This window comes from Eleutherodactylus coqui, chromosome 2 (assembly GCF_035609145.1).
Source record: "Eleutherodactylus coqui strain aEleCoq1 chromosome 2, aEleCoq1.hap1, whole genome shotgun sequence".
NCBI lineage: Eukaryota > Metazoa > Chordata > Amphibia > Anura > Eleutherodactylidae > Eleutherodactylus > Eleutherodactylus coqui.
Window position 1 is genome coordinate 259,504,123 of NC_089838.1, and position 22,307 is coordinate 259,526,429.

Genomic DNA, 22,307 nt, shown 5'->3' on the forward strand with positions numbered 1-22,307 from the left:
TGATGAACACGTCTATGTGTATAATTGCATCACTGCGGTAAAATGATTTTCCATTTTGGTTTTCTGCACAGTCCGGTTAGTGAGTTCTGAATGATCACTGCTATACCTGAGAACATATACCTACCAGTCACATTATTTTCATGACCTCAATAGCTTTCCATATAGAAATGTAGCAGAGAATCTATAGTGAAATAGGAAAATTAGGAAGCAGGGCACGGACGACGTAATTACCTCTTTGCATTGGGCTGAGCTAGTTATCACTCACGCTATGAAAGAGGGCAGGGCCATAGTAGTCCCAGTTCATGCTGATCTGAAAATATGGCTGCCATAGCAGCGGAGTCTTCATAGGAAGATTAAAGGGATATTCCCGTCCCTGGAATGCTATTTCTATGTGTTCGAAACAGCAAAACAACGTGATCAACCATAAGATGTTTATTTCTAATATGCTCCGTTCTCCAGATTTTGATTCCTCTTGCCTTTGGTTGTTTACTGCTTCTTACTGGGGGAATCGACCGCCTCTGCTATAGCTAATGGCCCGGTGGGTTCTAGTACACATGCGCTCCCAAGATCCTGATCACTGGATATAGATGAAAACACAGAGTAAGAAATGTGGAAGCACCAGTCGCCTCTGTGCGAAGGTGGGTCAGTTACCCTGCCAACAAGCAGTAAGCAACTAGTGTGCAGAGGAATCAATATCTGGAGAACGGAGCACTTAAGATATGAATATCTTATGAGTGAGCGCATTGTTTTGTGATTTTGAACACATTGAAATAGGATTCCCAAAATGGAAAACCCCTGTTAATAGTAAATACTAATTTTCCATTTTTTGGGTTGTTAATTATTATAATGCTTTGTATGTTTTTTTTATTTTTGAGCTCCAATATAAACTTTTTAGCATAAAGGACAACAGATAAATCTTACTATTAATGCGTTAGAGATCTGATAAGTTTTGCAACTTTCTAACTTGAAGTTTTCCTTCCAAAAACAAGAGTGTAACGGACTGCTATTCCTTCGGACTGGAGCTAATGAAAAGCTTGCTGGAAATTAAATCTGGATTATGTTGGGATCAGGTAAAGCTGCTGCTTTAGCATCTTGGCTAACAAGCAGTTAAAATCACAATCTTTACTAGACAAGGAGGATTGAGAATCTTAGATTGTCCTTCAGACTGGTGGGACGAACAGCAGCCTGTTTTGTCCCATCCGAAGACAAGGGCAGGCAAGATCAAGTATCTGAACATGGCGCTGTCGCCAGCAGGAAGTCAGCCAGATCCCAGACACTAGGTTTTCAATGTGCCCTTCATAGGGGTGAGAGGCTCCCTGGGTATCTTGTTGGGCACAGTCTCTGCACACACGCAGACATAGGAGGACAATGTCTGAACACCCTCTCCAATATTAAGCAGAGCAGAAAAGTTACCAGGACATGCTTCTGGCACGAAGGAGAAGACTGCTGCGCAATCAATTTCGACTTTACCTGTCATTGTATAGCTATATTCACCTGATAGATGATCCGAAGTCTCTTTAATATCTACAGAATGCTTCTGATAGATACATCAGGTCACTTGATGTAAGTGCAGTAACAAAGGACCACACAGCGAAATAAATGAAGAAAATCATAAACCATCCTTGTCTGCTTTCAATATTTTCATGTAGACTTAAGATGCTACAAATTTGTGCACATCGAGGATTGTTTGCATGTAAACCTCACCCACAAGTACCGGCCACACTACCATAACTACAACCAAGCGCCTCCATTAATAATGCTACCAAAGTGCCACCCCATAATCCGATATAGCAGAGTTTTAGCTCTGTAAAGCTCTGTTTACATAGAATCATTGAATGGTAAAGTTTGGAAGGGACCTCCAGGGTCATCAGGTCCAACCCCCTGCTCACTGCAGGATCACTAAATCATCCCAGACAGATATTTGTCCAGCCTTTGTTTGAACACTTTCATTGAAGGAGAACTCACCACCTCCCGTGGTAACCTGTTCCACTCATTGATCACCCTCACTGTCAGAAAGTTTTTTCTAATATCTAATTTGTGTCTCCTCCCTTTCAGTTTCATCCTATTGCTTCTAGTCTTTCCTTGTGCAGATGAGAATAGGGCTGATCCCTCTGCACTGTGACAGGCCTTCAGATATTTGTAGACAGCTATTAAGTCTCCTCTCAGCCTTCTCTTCTGCAAGCTAAACATTCCCAGATCCTTTAACGGTTCCTCATAGAACATGATTTGCAGATTGCTCACCATCTTGATAACTCTTCTCTGAACTTGCTCCATTTTGCCTATGTCTTTCTTAAACTGGGGTGCCCAAAACTGGACACAGTATTCCAGATGAGGTCTGACTAAGGAAGAGTAGAGGGGGGTAATTACCTCACATGATCTAGACTCGATGCTTCTCTTAATACATCCCAGAATTGTGTTTGCATTTTTGGCTGCTGCATCACACTGTTGATTCATGTTCAGTCTGTGATCTATTAGTATATCCAAGTCTTTTTCACATGTGCTGCTGCTTAGCCTAATTCCTCCCATTCTGTATGTGCTTTTTTCATTTTTCTTTCCCAGATGTAGAACTTTGTATTTCTCCTTGTTAAATACCATTCTGTTAGTGAATGCATCTGGTTTTCTGCTCTGCAGTTATCTGCATTCAGGGTTCCGTTCTTCTGTTCCATTATTGAAACAGAAAAGCGGAAACCTTGCAGATGACAGATCCATCCTAGGATGGTAACAAATGGTGCCAAACAGATCCCATTAACTATAATGCAGACTGTTTGGCTTCCTTTATGCTGTCCAGCATTTTCGCTATTTGTTCCAAGATTTCTAGACATTACTCTGTTTGCGGCCCCGAATAGGCCTTCAGCGCAGATGCGAACCTAAATAAGTCCAAAACACTGTGTTAAATTTCATAATAAATATATATTTGGACTCTGGACCTTGTAATACAGAGCCTAAATGCCCTGCTTACCTTCACACATGATCAAAACATTAGGGGAACCGAGGGGTGTACATATTTATATAGCACTCATTGAAGTTAATGGAACAGGATAACTACATATGCAGCGGCCTCTTCCTTGTGGCGCCAGCTAACAGCCTTCTGCAGGAAACTAAAAGGTAAATTGTGACTAGATTTATGCTGCTCATACCATAGGCGGCATGAAGGCCAAGCCTGTGCCCATATTACAGGGAGGGGTCTTATTATTAAACGCTGCAGTGTTCAGACAGAACGGGAACAACGGGGAGTCGAGTCACGGAGGCGGAACCCTGCTGGCATCTCCCCACTTAGGTCAGCCAGGTCTCTACCTATACACAAACAACCTATGGAAAACTGCTGACATGTTGGTGGGGGTCGGAGTACCGAGACCCCCACCAATTAAAAATAAAGGGGCAGAAGCCAATGAGCACTGCTCCTATGTTTTTTCTGCGCTGCTCAGAAGTTTTCTAAAACTTTAGTCACCCGTTAGTAGTTCTGCTGAGAGTCCCGAAAACCTCTCCTACTTCAGTAGGCAAAATAGACAAGCATGTGAGACAGGGGCCGCACGAGCCTACAGGGAACAGAAAACACAACAACCGTGTCCATGTACTTTGTGTTCCACTGATAGTAAACTCCAATGTACTCCTACATGTTATTCGCTGTGATGTCACAACCATTGGTCATTTTAATACAAACTAATGGAAAAATTACATTTGCATATGTCAGCCATTCATCTCAGTGGAAAAATAACTATTTGGAGGATAGAATAGAATAGTTCACCTATAGAAAGTAAGTTAAATAAGGAGTTGAAGCTTAGTCAGAAGTATACTACAGGGTCACTTAAAGAAATAGGCACCTCGTGCGAGTTTTGTGCATCTTGCAGCACACAGAACTCGGGTGAGATTCTCGCCCGTGTGAATGTAGCCTTACACTCATGGGAAGTGGAGGAAACAAAACTTTGGTTTTTGATAGATTCCCCATAAGAAAAAAATTACAAGGTGTTGGATCTGGATTTCTCGATGGCCCATGTGTCGGCTCCATGTTCTGGTCTGTTTAGCGGCCAACATAGAGCAGATTTTGATCCTTTCGAACACGGGTTTTCTGTTCCACATGTACAAGTATTGTGTTTGTTGACTTTTCCATTAATGTGAAAGCTGGACTCGTCATCAGAATCTAACTAGCCTGTCGAATGTCCATGCAGAAGGAATGACGTACCATTGTGGGTATTTTAAAAAAAAAACTTTGCACTATCTGCAGCTTATAAGGAAACCTTTTTAAATGTTTCCGCAAAATTTTCCACACGGTCTGTAGTGGCATCTGTGTTGTCACCTTCCTGAGACTGTGTAGGTTTCACAGACATGATCCACTTGTTCCTCTGCTACAGGTCTTCCGCTAAACTTTTACCTTTGCATAAACAACCTGCGTTCAATGTCTTTCCTCAATCCTAAAAAGACTACCTTGTAGGTTTAACCCTTTACAATCCAATTTGTATCCTAGTTTTCCTAGGGGGCTTAGTCTTTTTCTGCCATTATACAACAGCGCTATCTGCTGGCTAAAGCCAGTACTGCATGAGGTGACACGTTGGAGAGGCTCCAACAGCAGAGAGGCTGGCAATATACAGTAAGAGAACCCCAACAGACGTCTTCCAACAGCGGAGCTGTACAGCCTTAAATCATAATGTCTCCAGACAGTGGATTGGAAAGGGTTAACTTATCGTGATCTAAAATTCCACTGTATGACAGTGTAAAAAATAAATAAATTAATAAATAATTATTTTTAGTACACAAAGCCTTATCTAGCAAAGCAACAGCCATTTTGCTTAGCTGTTGCAACAGATCTTTTTGCAACACGGGTGAAAGAGGTCTGAGCCATTGCCAAAACCCTAAATGCTAGTTGCATGCATTCTCTGCACAGGACCTATAGCGTATATGTTATTACAGATCAGTCACATGACCCGTGATGATCTCCTTGGCACTTTTTAGAATGTAGGGTAAAAACGGCCAAGAAGGAGTTAAACAAGTGACGGTGTTTAATTCTGCCTGCCTGCACCTCCGTAGTATACAGAACTGGATCTCTGCTTTGCCCTTGATGCTTAGTGTATTAGCATGTCTGGAAATGTTTGTCCTAGCACAAGTCCTTCAGGGTAACAGCTGTTCTGTATTTTTTTTTCTTGTTTCTGAAGGTATCTGCACTCCAATAACATTGTGTTTGTCCCAGAAGGTAAGTGCCTCTCCTGCGACAATGTGGTCAACTGGCCTAATACTTCAATGACTCTACCAACAAAGGAAATCACCAGAAATGAGTGGCCTTTTGTGCAGCTGTTAGACATTCTAGGCTGCCTTTTCTTGTATCTGGTTCTTTCCTTGATGTTTTTCAGAAGTGCCAACCACTAATGGCAGCTGTTTGGGCTCCCACATGGGTTGGCCCTTGTCCTCTAGCTTTTTCCTAACTCTGAATTGCAAATGTGAATCTGGAGTCCGCTGTATTCATGAACTGCGTGTTCTTGATGGCCACTAATTGACAGCTTTTCCCTGATCACTGTGTATAGGGAGAACACTGTCAATCAGCAGGCAGTTGGAGTCCACAGCTCATGAATATACATTTGTTTGAATGTTTTATTTTTTTATCCTAAGGCCTTGAAAGTACCGCTGTCTGATTCAGCTGTAACTTAACTTTCCTTAGATTTGGACCCATGGATTTTTGGGGTTTCACCAGTATAGATTTCCACTTTATTAGAGACACCTATCTAGTAGCCCTCCTTTCACCTTCAGAGTTGCAGCAGTTTGGGCTGGCATAGATTTCACTAAGTGTTGAAATTGTTCTACAGGAATATTGGCCCATGCGGACAAGAGAGAGTAATGCGATGGCGGTACTGACCTGCTCTGGACAGCTGACAGGAAGGGTTCATCAATTCATTCTGCTTGTGCCAAAATCTGACCCTCCCATCAGCAAGGTGCAACAGAAATCTGGAATCATCTGACCAAGTGATGTTTTTCCACTGCCCGATGATCCAATTTTTTGCGTTCTTTTGCCCCCTGCAGTCTTGCCTTGGATGCCTGCTGTTATAGCCCATCTATGCTAAGGAACAACAAGTTGTGCGTTCTGTCACATTAGGTAGAGCACCAGTAATTTTTTTGACAGCACTGCCTGTTTATTAGAATGATTCTTAACATCCTCCTCTGACCCCTTTCTTCAATGAGTCTTTTACATCCGTAGTATCCCCTTTCATTTAATTTTTTTTCCCTCGATCTCACGTTTTTCTGTCTACTCTCCACACTGCTGCACATGGAAACCCTACCAGGCTGGCAGTGTATGAAATCCTAGCCATACCTAGTCTGGCACGGATGACCAGGCCCTGTTCTTCAATCACTTGTTTTTTCCATTCTAATGTGTATTCGCACTAAAACTGATCCAAGGAAAACTTGCTGACTTGGTTTTTTGCTGCACGCCAAGGTCATGGGTCTAATTTCCGTACAGGGAATTTGTGTGTTACTGCGTTTGAATCGTGAAAGGGCAGGTGTCTCTAATAGAATGGCTGTTAGTGTATGAAGTCCATACAGCACAAGATGGTTTAGGTGTAACTTTACACCTCATTTCTGTTCTGCCTCTGCACCTATCATCGGGGAGCTGTGTAAGAGAGCACACCCTAGTCGGGAGGGATAGCGTCCGTCACTCCTTAAAGGGGTTGTCTCGCGGCAGCAAGTGGGGTTATACACTTCCGTATGGCCATATTAATGCACTTTGTAATATACATCGTGCATTAAATATGAGCCATACAGAAGTTATTCACTTACCTGCTCCGTTGCTGGCGTCCTCGTCTCCATAGCGCCGACTAACGCTGTCTTCTCCTTCCATTAGACGCGCTTGTGCTGTGCGGTCTTCTGCTCTGTTGAATGGGGCCGCTCCGGCGTGCTCGCACCGCACATGTCTTCTGCGCATGCGCAGACCAGCTCTCCGGCGCGAGCACGCCGGAGCGGCCCCATTCAACAGAGCAGAAGACCGCACAGCGCAAGCGCGTCTAATGGAAGGAGAAGACAGCGTTAGTCGGCGCTATGGAGACGAGGACGCCAGCACCGGAGGGGGTAAGTGTATAACTTCTGTATGGCTCATATTTAATGCACGATGTATATTACAAAGTGCATTAATATGGCCATACAGAAGTGCTTAACCCCACTTGCTGCCGCGGGACAACCCCTTTAAGGAGAACACCTAGAAGGTGTGTGAGGAGACTTATAAGGCCATGTTGCTCCTCTGGGTAATATATGCAAATAAGGAAAATGTAACAACACCTCTGCAGCGCCACCTATTGGATGGCAGCATTTCTGAAAATCAACGGTATAGCAGCTCTCCTTAAGGAGAGCACCTAGAAGGTGAATAAGAGAGATGGAACAATCCTCTGACCTCTCCTTGTGGAGTGACGCTACCCCTCCCGACACCCATCACAGGCCTCTCACTAGCCAAGCTACTGCACACTGATGAGGGGCAAGCACCCTGAAACAGCTGTCTGTGTATGGATTCAGGCTTGGTTTTCAATTCCTAATCCTTGTTCCAAGGACCTTTATAAAGGGTTTGGACATTGATTTGCAGGAATGCTGCCATCCAATAGGTGGCACTGCAGAGATATTGCCATTTACCTTACAGAGCACACCCTAGGCATGCACAGCAAAGCTCCCCCCACCCCCTCCATAGTAAAACTGCACCCTGCCTTCATTTCTAGTCTGCAGATACCATTTCTTATAGTAAATGACCAATGTGCAAACATTAAAGAAATGTAACCTGCATGCCTTTTATATCGCATGTTGTGATTATTCTGTGTTCTCTGCAGCCATCGGCTCCCTGGTAAAGCTGCAGTCCTTGGACCTCAGTGATAATGCACTTGAAATCCTATGCCCTGACATTGGAAGACTTAGATCGCTGCGCCATTTACGGCTCACAAACAACCACCTGAAATACCTTCCTCCAGGTAACGTGTGACCTACATGAGCATCTGCTTCCCCCGGCCCGGCTCAGCAGGTGTCTGAGACCACTCAGATCTTACCCGTCAGAAGTGCGTATCTTTCTGGTAATGTACCAGCGCTAGTGAAAGGAAGTGCTGGGTGATTAATACTGCAACTGTCCAGGTACACTCTGATTTCCTGGAAGTTCTTTTAAGCCTGATATGTTGTTAATTGTGGCAGGAGGAGAGTAAAAGCGATAACATACTGTTTTTGTACTAAAACTTTACATACTATATTTTTGAACATTTTGGTTGTTAACCACATAACAGGTACATTTTCTATATACACGTCACAGCATTTTGTGAAATGAAACTACTGTAAATTACCAGTAGCTAAAATATTACATTTTGAATGTATTCAAATGAAAATCTCTTTCGGAACCACTTTAAGTCCTTTTAGTTATAGGAAATACATGGTGAGCCGTCCTATTATACACTGATCGATCACTGCATTCGGAACAGCTGCCACGTGACCTCTTGTGATTGGTGATAAGGTACCACGTGATGGTGCATCATGATCTGCTCTTAGATAATGTGCTGACCTCTCCTCTGTACACTAGGAGGCAACTTTTGGCAGTCATGGGTCAACATGTTGACTTGAGTGACTTTGATCATGGCCGGATTGTTGGTGTCTGGTGCCAATATTTCTGAAACGGTTGCACTTGGTGGTTATCAAGAGCGTACCAAGATTGGTTGAACCATGGACAGACCTCCGACAGAAGATCACATAGTGACATGCCACTTGTTGTATCTCGGCATTGATGTTCCATAGTGGACCTACTCGCCCATCAGTACAACAGTAGGAAAGTTAGACAAATTTCCACAATGACCATGGGGTGTACCTTGCATCAACTGGGTTTTAGTAGATGTAGACTGACCAGGGTGCTCCTGATGACTCTGTGTCATCACCACCAACACCTTGCATGTACCCAGGAAAGATGTCAATGGATCTTGGACACATGGCAGAAGGTCATCTGGAGTGACGAGGCCTGTTTAAAGCTGAACCATATGGATGGCCAAGTGTGCATCTGACTTAAACGGAATGAAGTCTTATCCAATGTGAGGTTCACCAGGCAGGTGGCATGACCTAGGACCATTGGTCATCATACCACAATCTTCGAAAGGTGAATACTACAGGGACCTGTTAGCTAATAATCTGCACCCGTATCTTCCCTGACCACAGAGCCATCTTTGAACAGGACAACGCTCCATGTCTTTGAGCTCAGATCAATAGAGAGTGGTTGGAGGAACACAACAATGAATTCTCCATACTGCTTTGGCCCCTGGACTTGCCAAACAGTAATTCCATTAGACATGTTTGGGATATGCTGGAAAGGGCTGCTCCCACTTACCACAAAATGTGCACCAACAGACAGTTGCTGCAGAGGTCATGGATCAAATTGAGTATGGCAGATGTTCCCCACCTTGTGGAATATGTTCCTTGATATCTGAAAGCTGTGATCCCCCCCACAAAAGTGGACCAACTGGTTTTTGAGTAGGTGTTCCTAATGCAGTGATCATTTAGTGTATACTTCTGGTATTTGAATCTCTTTACTAGTCGGAGTTAGTTACTGGAGCAGGACGGCCACGGGGGATTCAGTTTTCCATGGATACCCTCCTGGCATACATCAAAACCCCTCTTCTGTCTTCATTCATATGTTGCAACTTCCCTCTGCCATTACCCAACATGCTTCTACTCGTGAATGGAACAAGTTGGGTTGTAGACTTCTAATAAGGAGTACGCTGTTATATGATTTGAAGTAGTTGTAAGATGGTGGGTCACTTTAGGGTGATTAAATTTGTTTGATTTTCCCCCCCCAGTACGTCAAGTGATCTAACACTATGTTAGTAGTTATTTAAATACCAGCATGTAAAGGGTGCAGAAAGCGCTAAATAGAATTTCAAAGATAAGAATGGGTACATTGCATGCTGTACTTGCAATCATTAAACCCTGAACGCTCCATGACGTACAGTTATGTCATGAAGGTTCGAGGTTTCTATGGAGCGGGATCGGGAGTCGATCCCGCTCCATACAATGCAGGTTTCGGTTGGCTTAGACAGCTGACACCCGCTCGCAATAGCCACAATCAGAGTGTGGCATATTGCAAGTTCAAGTTCCTTATGGGGACAAAAGAAAATGTAGAGAACAGTAAAAAAAAGTTTTATCAAAAATAATAAAAGGAAATACAAATACTGTAAATACTCCAGTATAAGTCTAGTTTTTCAGCACATTTTTTTGTGCCGAAAAAGCCCCCCTCGGCTTATACTCGATTCAGGGAAGGCTTAAGAAAAAACCCTCCATACTCCCCTCCCAGCCGGCGTCTGTGTCTCCGGCGGCGGTGTGGCAGGCTGCTTGAATTCTCTCCGCTGTCATCCCCTGCCGTCCTTTTTGCTCAGCTCTGTCATCCCCCGCCTTCAGCGCTGTGTAAGTAAGAGCTGTGATTGGATCGAGCGTCAGCCAATCACAGCCGGTGCTCGATCATTCACAGCCAATCAAGCTGCTTTAGATTTCTCCCCGCTGTCATCTCTCTGCTCGTCTTTCAAATCCCCTGCCGTCAATACTGTGTAAGTAAGCGCTGCGATTGGATCGAGCGCCAGCTGTGATTGGCTGGCACTCAATCCAATCACAGCGCTTACTTACACAGCACTGACAGAGCCAAGCAGAGAGGATGGCGGGGGATGACAGCAGGGAGAATTTAAGCTGCTTGTCACACAGACGCCGGCTAGGAGGGGAGTATGGACAGGTTTTCTTTACCTAGTATATACCTGAGTATAGCTCGGCTTATACTCGAGTCAATAAGTTTTCCCATTTTTTTGTGGTGAAACTTATTGTCTCGGCTTATACTAGGGTCGGCTAATAATCAAGTATATGCAGTAAGTTTAAAAAAACAAAAACTTTTCCCATATTTATAATAAAGAAAAAAAATCTAAATAAGATAATGGAAAAAAAAACTATTTGGTATAATTGCGCTTGTAGAAATCCGATCCATCAAAGTAACACGTATTTATCCTGCATGGCAAACGACGTCAGAAAAAAACATCAGAATTGTGCTTTTTTTGGGTCCTCTCATCATCCCAAAAAATATATAATTAAAAAAGAAAAAAAAAGTTTTATGTGCTCCAAAAATAGTACCAATAGAAACCACAGGATGTCCCATAGAAAACAAGCCTTCACACAGCTATGTCGACGGAAAAATAAAAAAAGGTATGGCCAAAAGAAGATGACTGCAAAAAATACATTTTTTTCACAAAGATATATATATATTTTTTTAAGTAGTACAGCAAAACATATATATATATATATATATAAATATAGATATAATGGATAAATTTATCATTTTGGTAATCGTACTGACTCACTGAATAAGGTTATGTAATTTTTGCTGCAGTGTACGCCGTAGAAACAAGACCCTCCCAAAGATGATGCAATTGCTTTTTTTTTTGCTATTTCACTCCACTTAGAATTTTTTAAAATGATTTTCAGTACATTAAATGATACAATAAGTACCATTAGAAAATACAACTCGTCCCGTAAAAACAAGCCCTTAAAAGAGCCAAGTTGATGGATAAATAAAAGTTTTAGGGCTTTTTGAAAGTGGGGTGAAAAAACTGAAAATATAGTGGGGAGGGGGTAAAGGGCTGTGTCCTTTAAAAGTCAAACGTTTGAAATAAATGACGGGAAATGAGCCTATGTTTGCTTCTCTTGTGATTGAGCTTCTGCAGACTCCTGTGTGATTATGACATGTACTCCTTGTGCTCATGTTTATAGAAATTGGAAAGCTGAAAGAACTACAAACATTAGACCTTTCCACCAATAACTTGATCACTTTACCAGAAAAGCTGCACCTTTGCCAGTCGTTGCGTTACCTGACAGTAGACCGGAACTTTCTGTTCAGCATTCCACGCCACCTCTGCCAGTTAGCTAGTCTGAACGAGCTCTCCATGGCTGGCAACTGCCTGGCGTCTCTACCTTTAGGTGAGTGTCATGGGGGAGGATGGAGGCCAATGTCTGTCTTCAGAATGTTCACAAGCTCTATGACATAAAAGAAATTGTGACAAAAGTCCCACTGACTCTTCTTAGAATATTTACACGAATACTAAGACTGATGAGAATTGTTACTAAGCATCCTGTCTTCAAGAAACATACAAGATGAGTTAGAAGAAGTCAGTGACTGATGGGCTAAACTGAAAGACTGTATCAAAAATCCTCTGCCTGCTAGTATATTGTATGTGGTTTATCTGTACAGACTACTTCATATCATAAGATCCACCGTGATGATTATAATTTCAGAATACAGATTTTATCTAGCAAAATCAATTGCAATCGGTTTAAGGGCCAGATAACGCCTAGTTTTTCATTATGTTCTGGAGTTCCGTCTGAGAACAGGATTGAGACTGAACCCCAGAATGGAACCATAGGCTTCCATTGCTTAAAACAGAGTCCAATAAGGTCTGAGCAGCTTTGCAGTCAGCTGTGCCAGACAGAATAGCGTGGTCCTGTCCCAGGGTTTCATCTGAATCCCGTTTTCAAGGAACCCTGGGACATAATGGGAAAAAAAAGGGTGAACAGTCCCTTAAAGGGAACTTGTGAGCGGGTTCAAGCTACCTGAAGCAGGTCATCATGAACTCATGACAGATCTGCCCAGAGCGCCCATGCAAGTGTTTCAAAATAAACATACTTTGAAGTTTGACTCTGGAACACAGCTCTTGAGTCAAAGAGGTGGGCCTCGCCTGCATCTACCCCTCAGCATGTTGTCTGACAGGTCTCTCCCTATACACAAGCAGGGAGAGGAGCTGTCAGTCTTCCTGCTGCAGGCAGGGAGAGCCCAGCGTGGCCTACCTCTTTGACCCGAGAGCTCCGTTTCTGAGTCTAACTTTTTAAGACACGACTGCTGAATTGTATTATTAAGAAATTGTTTATTAAGAATTACAAAAATAATAAAAGCATTTAATAAACAGAACATAAAGGAAATGCAGAATCAATAAAAGGGAAATACGTCTCCTCAGGTCACACATATAAGGGCTAGTGCACACGGCCATGACAGGCTCTGAGTCCGTCACGGTGCCCCCTTCCCCCAGAGACCCCATACTCACCTCCGGGTCCACTGCCCGACGTCCCGCATCCCATGCCGGCGCGCATGCGCAGTACAGTGCATGACGCGCCAGCAGTGTCATGTGACACAATGGCAGCGTCACATGACGTGCCGTCTGTGTCATATGACGCGGGCGTCGGTGGGCCGGGAAGCGTTTTCACGCTATCTACCGCTGTGCTACAGCAGACGATAGCGTGACGGACGGCTTCCATTGACTGCAATGGAAGCTGTCCACGCGTACGAACGCGGCAAATAGAACATGTGGCGGGTGATTACGTGTGATTTCACGGGGTGGAATTCCGCACTGTGAGCATTGCGCTATTAGGTTCAATAGAATCTAATAGCTGTGGGGCAACGCCGCGGATATCCGCTCATGGGAATTAGGCCTAAGAAGTTCCCAAAGAAAATCCTTCTTATATAAACCTACAATAGGCGCAACCAATCTCAATGTCATGCATAATGTAAAGTGTTACACGCCTGGAAATCCCTGCGCCCCTGCATCCGCATATTGTATGCCACTGGCCTCTGTTAGCCAAGTAAAAAGCCCCTGATCATATACCATATTAAGGCCTCATGTCCACTAGAAAAATACAACCCGCACAGAATCTGCCGCGGTTTTGCTTTAAATGGTATTTTTTTTGCATGCAGATATCCGCACACATTGCTATCAATGTGATAGCAATGTTGCCGATCCGCGCAGAATCCGTGGCAAAATGGAGCATGCTTCGTTTTTTCTCCCGCACGTGAAAAACGCAATTCTTTTAAAATGCCATCCGAGGGTGCAAAAATCAATTTAAAATCCGCTGCGGATTCTATTTAGCTAGTGGACATGAGGCCTAAGTGCCTCTAACAGGCCGTGTTTTCAGGATATCCTATAGAGAGAAGACCTGTGCCAATGTCTGATGCCCTGCCCATAATTCCATCACCTGAGGTCTGGAATTGGGAAGCCCTGCTCTACTGTATGAATGACAACGATCTAAATATCCTGAAAATGTTCATACTTGTTTAAACACCGACACCCTTCCACAGGGTGTCCTCCGTCGTGAACATGACTGTAATAATAGGCTCGTTAAAGGGGTTTCCAGGAATTATAAATAGATGTGACATGAGCGTATGTGATGAAATAATAAAAAACATTCCCCCGGGCTCTAGCGCCAATGCTGCTGTGCTTCCCTGCTGAAGGCCGCACCAATGACTTCTGTACTGTTGCTGATGCCATGTAAACAAAGGCTGTGGGGAACCACAAGAGCATCAGCACTGCAGTGGTGGGGAATGTGTTTTGTTATTATGTCACATATATCCTGCTATCAGATTTTTATTGTTTTCATTAGTCCTTTATTAAAAAAACAATACTAAGCCACAAAACGGTCCAGCTTCTTTTAAACATTAATGGTCTGAGTTTGTAGAATTATATTAGAGAATTGAGGCGGACATAAAAAGGGGACAACTCTACGTGCCGCCCAGATTGGTTCCCAGTTGTCAGTTAGTGACAAACGGTCATTTTATAAAGACTATGCTCCCGCAAAGCAGAATTTGCTGCAGAATATCCTCAGTCCACAATCTGCATCATTTTAGCACAGAAGTCATCCTCTCATTTGAAGAGGTGGAATCCACCCCACAAATCTGCAGCTACCGTGTTTACCCGAAAATAGGTCCTACCCCGATAGGAAGACCTATAGGGTTTTCGGGGGGAGGCTTGAAATGTAAGGCCTCCCCTGATAATAGGACCTAGCTCAGGTGCCCCAAAAATTTTTAAAAAATCAATACTCGCCTGGTCCGCGGCGTCCCAATGCCTGCCCATCTGCCTGCTCAGCTTCTGCTGGTGACGGGGCTTTGAATACCCAGCCTCCAGCAAAGTGAACCCTGTGATTGGCTAATCTCTGCGCCATCTGCCAGTCACAGCCGGCGCTTGATGAGCCAATCACAGCCATTCAGTGGATGACATCACTGAATGGCTGTGATTGGCTCATTGATCGCCAGCAGCCAATCACAGCCGGCGCTCGATGAGCCAATCACAGACATTCAGTGATGTCATCCACTGAATGGCTGTGATTGGCTCATCGAACGCCGGCTGTGATTGACAGATGGCGCAGAGATTAGCCAATCACAGCGCCCGCTTTGCTGGAGGCGGGGTATTCAAAGCCCCATCGCCAGAAAGAAGTTGAGCAGGCAGATGGGGAGGACACTTGCGCAGCGCCGCTGGAGACCACCTGGACGCCGCAAACCAGGTATGTATAACCCCCCCCTGAAAATAAGACACTGTGCCCCTTTTGGGGGCAAAAATAATATTAGACAGTGTCTTATTTTCAGGGAAACACGGTATAATTAACATGCTGCTGATCCTAAAATACGTGGTGATTTGTAAGCATTTGCACCGAAAAGCAACCACAAATCAGGCACTTATGAGCATACACTTAAGGTCTATTTACACACAAAGGTGATCGCTCAAAATTCGTCAGAAACTGACAGTTTTGAACAATTATTTTGCATTAGCTACTTATGGGCTAAATTAGCCCTTTAGTGCTTCATTGCACGTATTTAGAGAACAGCGGGTGGTCTGTTCTCTAAATACATTGCTATTGTTCTCCTGCGGGACAGTGGCTATTAACAGCTGTTAAAGAATGTTATCAGCGCTGCCCACCGAGAACACAGTATGCGGTCAGTCTTATCTTATTGTCCTGAGGGATGAGGATTTCATGCAGACCTAAAGTCAACGATGGACGAAAAGTGCACGGTAAGTGCATGATGGGCGCACATTTACACACAGCGGTTATCGCTCAAAAGCTGGCTTTTGTAAAAGGGCCTTAATAGTTTATTATCCATTCCTCATGATTACATCCCTGCTGCCTGCTATGCATAAAATGTCAGCAACTGCCGAATAGAAAAATTGCTATATCTGTAAAAGAAACGTAATTACCAAACTAGAAAGTGAAAGTCTTTGATTTATCGGGAAGATGTATCCATGTATGAAACACACAAATATGTATAAATAGGAATATTAAAGGGCACTCTTAGTCCTGCCTTTATAGCGTACTTTCCTTATAAACGCTTCTGCCAATATATGCTTGTAAATGTCAACATTAAGTGATGCTTCTTCCTCTAGACAGCCATTAAAGAGTTTATGTACTTATTAACTATGCCATTCATACACTATGACTGTCAGAGCCATTTACATATTACTCCCTGACGGCTATACACGATATTCAGAGCTAGCCCAAAAGTGAAGGGCGTTTCTGAATCACTATAATTACCGGGATTCATTGAGTAGTGCCCAAATTACACTGAACGATCACTGCATTATGAGCAGCCGGCACATGACCTCTTGTGATCACATGATGGCCGCGTCACGATCTGCATTCAGATATTAGGCTGACCAGAAGGCAACGTTTGGCCATTATGGTAAACATGATGATGCTGTAAGGCGTGATGCCAGCATTTCTGAAATAGTCACGCCTGTTCGCTCTTCTTGAACCATGGGTGTACCAAGACTAGTTGAACCATGGACAGACATCCAATAGAAGATCATACAGCGGCAGGCGAAGTATGGTTAATTCTACAGGCGAGTGTTGTGTGGCATGTCTGGTATCTCAGAAACGACATGCCACAGTGGACCTACTGGCCCAGCTGTACAATAACAGGGAAGTTAGACAAATTTCAACAATGACCACGCGGCATGCTTTGCACCAACTGGGGTTCAGTAGCAAAACATCGGCAGGGGTGCCTCTGATGACCCGCATCATCACCAAGAATGCTTCGCATGGGCCCAGGAAAGATGTCAGTGGACTTGAACACATGGCAGAAGGTTGCCTGGAGTGAGAAGTCTTGTTTCCTGCTGTACCATACAGATGGCCATGTCTGATTCTGGCGTAAACTGCATGAAGCTATATCTCATGAGCATATACCGTTGGCGTTCAACAGACTAGCGGTGGCTGTGTCATGGTCGTAGAAGTGTTTCCCTGGCATGGCCTAGGACTGTTGGTCATCTTACAACAATCCTTGACCCCAGACCTGTAAGCTGACCATCTGTAGCCACATCTTCAGGAAGTCTTACCCGACCACAGTGCCGTCTTTCAACAGGACAACACTCTGTATCATCGAGCTTGGATCACTAGGGTGTGGTTGGAGGGACAAGACCATCAATTCTCCACATTGCCTTGACCCACAAACTCACCAAACTGTACCCACATTGAACGTGTTTGGGATCTGCTGAAGAGGGCCATGAGATCTGCTTCCACTTATCCACAAAATGGGCACTAACTTACAGCTGCTGCAGCGGGCATGGGTTGTGTTGAGTATGATGGGTGTATGCCACCTTTTGGAATCTTTTCCCTGCTGTCTGTAAGCCTTCTTCACCCAAAAAGATGAACCAACCCATTATTGAGTAGGTGCCTTAATACAGTGATCGTTCATTATTAGAGATGAGCAAACCTACTCGGACACGCCCCTTTTTCGTCCGAGAGCCGCGATTTTCGAGTACTTCCGTACTCGAGCGAAAAGATTCGAGGGGCGCCGTGGGTGAGTGGGGGAGAGAGAGAGGGCTCCCCCCTGTTCCCCGCTGCTACCCCCCGGCGCCCCCCGAATCTTTTCACCCGAGTACTGAAGTACTCGAAAATCGCGGTGCTCGATTGAGTAATTACTCGAAACGAGTACGTTCGCTTATCTCTATTCATTATATATGCGTATTAGTAAACCACCTTATTTTATACATGCTGACCTGTTCACCATGGTACATGTTTGGTAACCCTGAATATATATGGGTGCTGCACAACTTCTAGAGTCTGTGGGGGCCACATTGCACCTGTGTATGAAATTGGAGGCATAGGGGCGCTTTCTTTCTGTTGGATTCTGTATGAATCGAAGAACAAAAATAAATGGTGTCCTGTTACCTTTAGATGCCGTACTTTGCAGATATTCTTCTTTAGAAGCATTGTGCTTTTAGGGGATAATAGTTCTGTATTACATTGTTGTACTATGGAGCAGGTTCTCCAAGCTCATCACACAACATGGTGTATTTCTTGGACTGCGTATAATCTGCTGAAAGGATTCTTTGTTTGCAAAAAAAGGCAAAGCTAGAATAAAAGGAAATTTGGTGATTAAAGTTGCAATCTTCGGATTAAGAAAAACTGAATAATGTAATATTATTTGGCCCATACATGTAAAATAGACTCGATACAGTTAATACAACTTTAAAATCGGCCGTACGGTCCATCTTGATGTTTGACTCCGGTGACGTGATCCTCAGCTCCCGAAAGGCAGGAGTTAATGCATGAGTCATTTTTATCGCTACCTTCTCCTCCTCCCTGAAATGTCTATTGTACCACATCAATGTGCTCTTGGCAAGGTGCTGCCTCTGTACAAACATCATTTGGTTTTGTCCCTTCTGCACAGTTAGCAGAAGTTCCCATATTTGGACTTTGTGTGAGTTTGGCTATCACCCCTCGTCCAGTCCATAGCTCAATGTAAATCACAAGCATTACTCTCCAGACAATAGCGCTGCAACTGCCAACATCTGAGCTGCGGTGATAAAAAATAATGTGTTGGGCTACGGGCCAGGAGGCCAGCAGAGTGACAACGTAGTGCGAGAACAGGCGAAGCTTCTCCATGCAGGGTTAGCCGGTGCATGCATGGGGTTAACACTCTGCAGATAGGACACCGGGGTGACGGGATATGTACTGTGCCTTGGGGCGGCTTATGGAGTGAACTCTTTACCCTCCAGACTGAAGGTGGTGGATGCTCGGAGTAGATGCTCTGCAGGGAATGTAGAATGACATTCATGTTTCTGCTTGGCTGAGATTCCGTGATCTCATGGATCAGCAACAGGCAGACATATATAAACCAGAAATGTTAACAATTCACTATTCCAACCTTTAATAATTAGGGCAGGTCACAACCTCTATTAATACACCACTATTATTAGAGGAAAACAGGTTTTTTCATATAGAAGCATGAAGTTAGATTTGGTCTTTTTTTTTCATCCCTTTTTGGATTTTGCAAAAAACAAAATTCTCCAGTAATGTATTTATATTGCAGTTTTATTTGTTATTAATAGGATGATTTTTATATATTTTATATCTATATCCAGATTTGGGAAGATCCCGGGAGTTACAGTACGTTTATGTGGACAATAATATTCAGCTGAAGGGTCTCCCCTCCTATCTCTACAACAAAGTGATTGGCTGCAGTGGGTGAGTTCATCTCTATTTCCAAAGCAAAATCACATTAACTTGGAGCAACTGCACTTTTTTAAAACTTTTGACATCTCAGAGCGACATGTCAAAAGTTTTGATCAATGGGGGTCTGAGTGCTGAGACACCCACTGATCGCTCAAATAAAGGGCTGCAGCGCTCACCCGAATGATGTTGTCTCCCTTTTGCTGTCTGCCTTGCTTGCCGACTCCTCAGGGGATTCAGAGATGTATATAGAAGTCTATGCTTCCATCTTCAGCTGCCATAAGGAGCCGACGGGAAGCAATGACAGTCGAAGGGGCACAGCACTTGGGTGAGCGTGCTCTACACAGGGTAGCAATCTTTAACAATTAACACCCAGCTACAACTGCCAGGATGGTAGATCACTCCAGTCTCAGCAGTAAACCCTTTAGATGCCGCTGTCCATTCTGACAGTGGCTTTTATATGGCCCAGCAGAAGAAGGGGGCTCCCTCTGTCACCGAACGGCCTACACACAGCAAGATCATGGGCTGCCGTTCAGTTACAATGGCAACCTGCGGCTTTGTAAAGGCCCTCAGGCCTACCATGGATAGCTTTCTATTAAGCCTTGTCCGTGGCTGGGCTTAATAGAATACTTATAAAAGTGCAGTACACTGCAATACTGAAGCAGCTGTGTATTTCTAATGCTGGATATCCACTTAAAGCTTTTCACGTTGTTAAAAGTTCTACCCAGTCAATATATTGTGATCCAAGTTAAGATGATTGACGCGTACTATGACTTGATTTAGGCAGCTCCGCTTTAAAAGCAGTAATAGCACTTTCCCACCTGTGCTATATTTTTCATTGTTTGGCTCTTTCATAGGAGCCAAATAACGGAAAAGATGGAAGCACCAGATCTGAATGTCACTGGACAGAACGCATTGTCTATAATGGGGCTTGCCTGGCTTTTGTACACCTCTCCGAAGTTTTCCTGGGCAAAATAGGGCAATGGATGTGAGCACTTGGGTACAGAGGTAGCAGTGCCAACCAAGCTCTGATACCTGAAGGGGGGGGGGGGGGGGTCCCAATGCCAGTCTGCTATCTAAGACACCTGTATATTAAAGGGCACATAGTAATTTGGGGGCCCTGTTACAGATTTTGGACTGGGACTCAGAGCTTCTCTTTATCGTCTCTGTGAACCTTTTAATGATTCTCATTCAGTTTCCCTAGAAACGAATAGAAATGAGTTTTAATCCAGAACTTGGATAACCAAACTCAAATATTGTCATATGGAATAAAATAAAGTAAAAACATCTAGACACATAAAACAGTAAAGTTATTGCATTAAGCCAAAAGGCAAACAAAAATGATCAGTTTTATCTCACTGAGGAATGTAAAATCATTAGCAGTCTGTATTTCTCTGTGTGATGTATCTTGTCTTGTGTAACACTCGGCACGATGTCCCTCTGGACGCTGGCCAGGCGATGATCACTGTTTTCCACTGTTAAGTGATTGAAAATGGCCGCTTGCTAAGAGCTTGGTTTATTATTACACTCATTGTCAAAAAACAATCCCTCCTCTAGAAGAAGTTGTCGGATGGAATGAAGCTTTCTCTGTGTGATGGTAACATTGATATAAGTGGTTGTAATATCAGACCAAAAGGAGAATTTATTGTGGAAAACTGACCCCTTGTTGGGAGGCTCTAGTACCCTGTTGTACCTGCTCCAGCTTGGATACAAGATGTGATATGTGCGGGCATGGAGGCTCTCGTAGCATGTTGTACCACCTGTAGCTTGGATACAAGATGTGATACAGGCAGGCATGGAGGCTCTAGTACCCTGTTGTACTGCCTCTAGCTTGGATACAAGATGTGATATGGGCGGGCATGGAGGCTCTAGTACCCTGTTGTACCGCCTCTAGCTTGGATACAAGATGTGATACGGGTGGGCATGGAGGCTCTAGTACACTGTTGTGCCGCCTCTAGCTTGGATACAAGATGTGATACTGGTGGGCATGGAGGCTCTAGTACCCTGTTGTACTGCCTCTAGCTTGGATACAAGATGTGATCCAGGCGGGCATGGAGGCTCTAGTACCCTGTTGTACCGCCTCTAGCTTGGATGCAAGATGTGTTACAGGTGGGCATGGAGGCATACAGGTTCCGTATGGTATCCTGCAGCATATTCCTCCACATTTGCTGTGACAATGTTGTGGGGGCTTCCTGTGACCCCCTTGTGTATGCGACCAGTTTGCTGGTCTGTCAATGGCATCCTGATGCCCTCACGCATCCATTGGTCCAAACACCACCTAACCATCTGCCCAGAACAGCCGACGGTGGTGGGAGATTTCGTTGATAGAACCATCCAGCTTCACACATTCCAATAATGCGCCCCTCTCAAACTCTAACTCGGTAAAGTGTCTTTGATTGAGTCGTAGAAGCGTCAAGTGGTCAACAAGCTCTACGCCAACGGAAAAAAAGGTCACTACACACAAGGAGCCTCTGAGACCAAGGGTGGAACCACTTTTAGGGCCTCAGGTGGTAAGACTGTTCCTCTAATCACACCACAACTCTAATCATTTGTATATCTGCCTGAGATGGAACTTCATGCCGAGTTTTGCAGCAAAACGATAACTTCTTCTAGGGGCGCGATTTTTTTTCTTTTGACAGAGTTTATTATCTAGGGTTAGCGGCTCCAGACATGTAGATGCCTTTGTCAGAGAATTCCAGGAAAGAGAGACACCTTGTGATGTTAACAGTTTCCTTCCTTCCATCCTCACAGCTGCGGCTCGCCTGTTCCCATATCTGAGACAAAGCTACTTTCTTTCACCTCCGGGCCGCTCACTGTCCACCTCCCGGCCGAGGTGAAGACCATTGGTTTGCCCACTGACTCAGTTTTGCCTCTACAAGAACTGGCGCTGCGCTCTCTCCATGCTGCTTTCTGCTCAGTCTTACCAGGTGACACTGATCTTTTTTCATACAATTACTTGCAAAATGGGGAATGTTATTGTAGCCTGCAAATCAGCTGCCTACAACAGATTAGACAAAGGACGTAAGCCCCATTTATATGTGACGACTGTTGGGCAAACGATGCCCGACACTCGTCCCTGCAAG

At 44.2% G+C, this 22,307-nt stretch overlaps 1 protein-coding gene across 2 annotated transcripts in view; it reads left to right on the forward strand.

The window, feature by feature from the left end:
• The window catches only part of LRRC28 (leucine rich repeat containing 28), a 47,173-nt gene that overhangs the window by 20,203 nt on the left and 4,663 nt on the right, over positions 1 to 22,307 (forward strand). The window contains exons 4-8 of one of the 2 annotated variants that reach the window (XM_066592850.1): positions 5,148 to 5,185; positions 7,791 to 7,928; positions 11,731 to 11,937; positions 19,137 to 19,239; positions 21,976 to 22,151. In XM_066592850.1, the coding sequence (XP_066448947.1) occupies positions 5,148 to 5,185; positions 7,791 to 7,928; positions 11,731 to 11,937; positions 19,137 to 19,239; positions 21,976 to 22,151 (662 nt within the window). The remainder of the gene's footprint in view (positions 1 to 5,147; positions 5,186 to 7,790; positions 7,929 to 11,730; positions 11,938 to 19,136; positions 19,240 to 21,975; positions 22,152 to 22,307) is intronic. The other variant, XM_066592851.1, reaches the window with a different exon arrangement.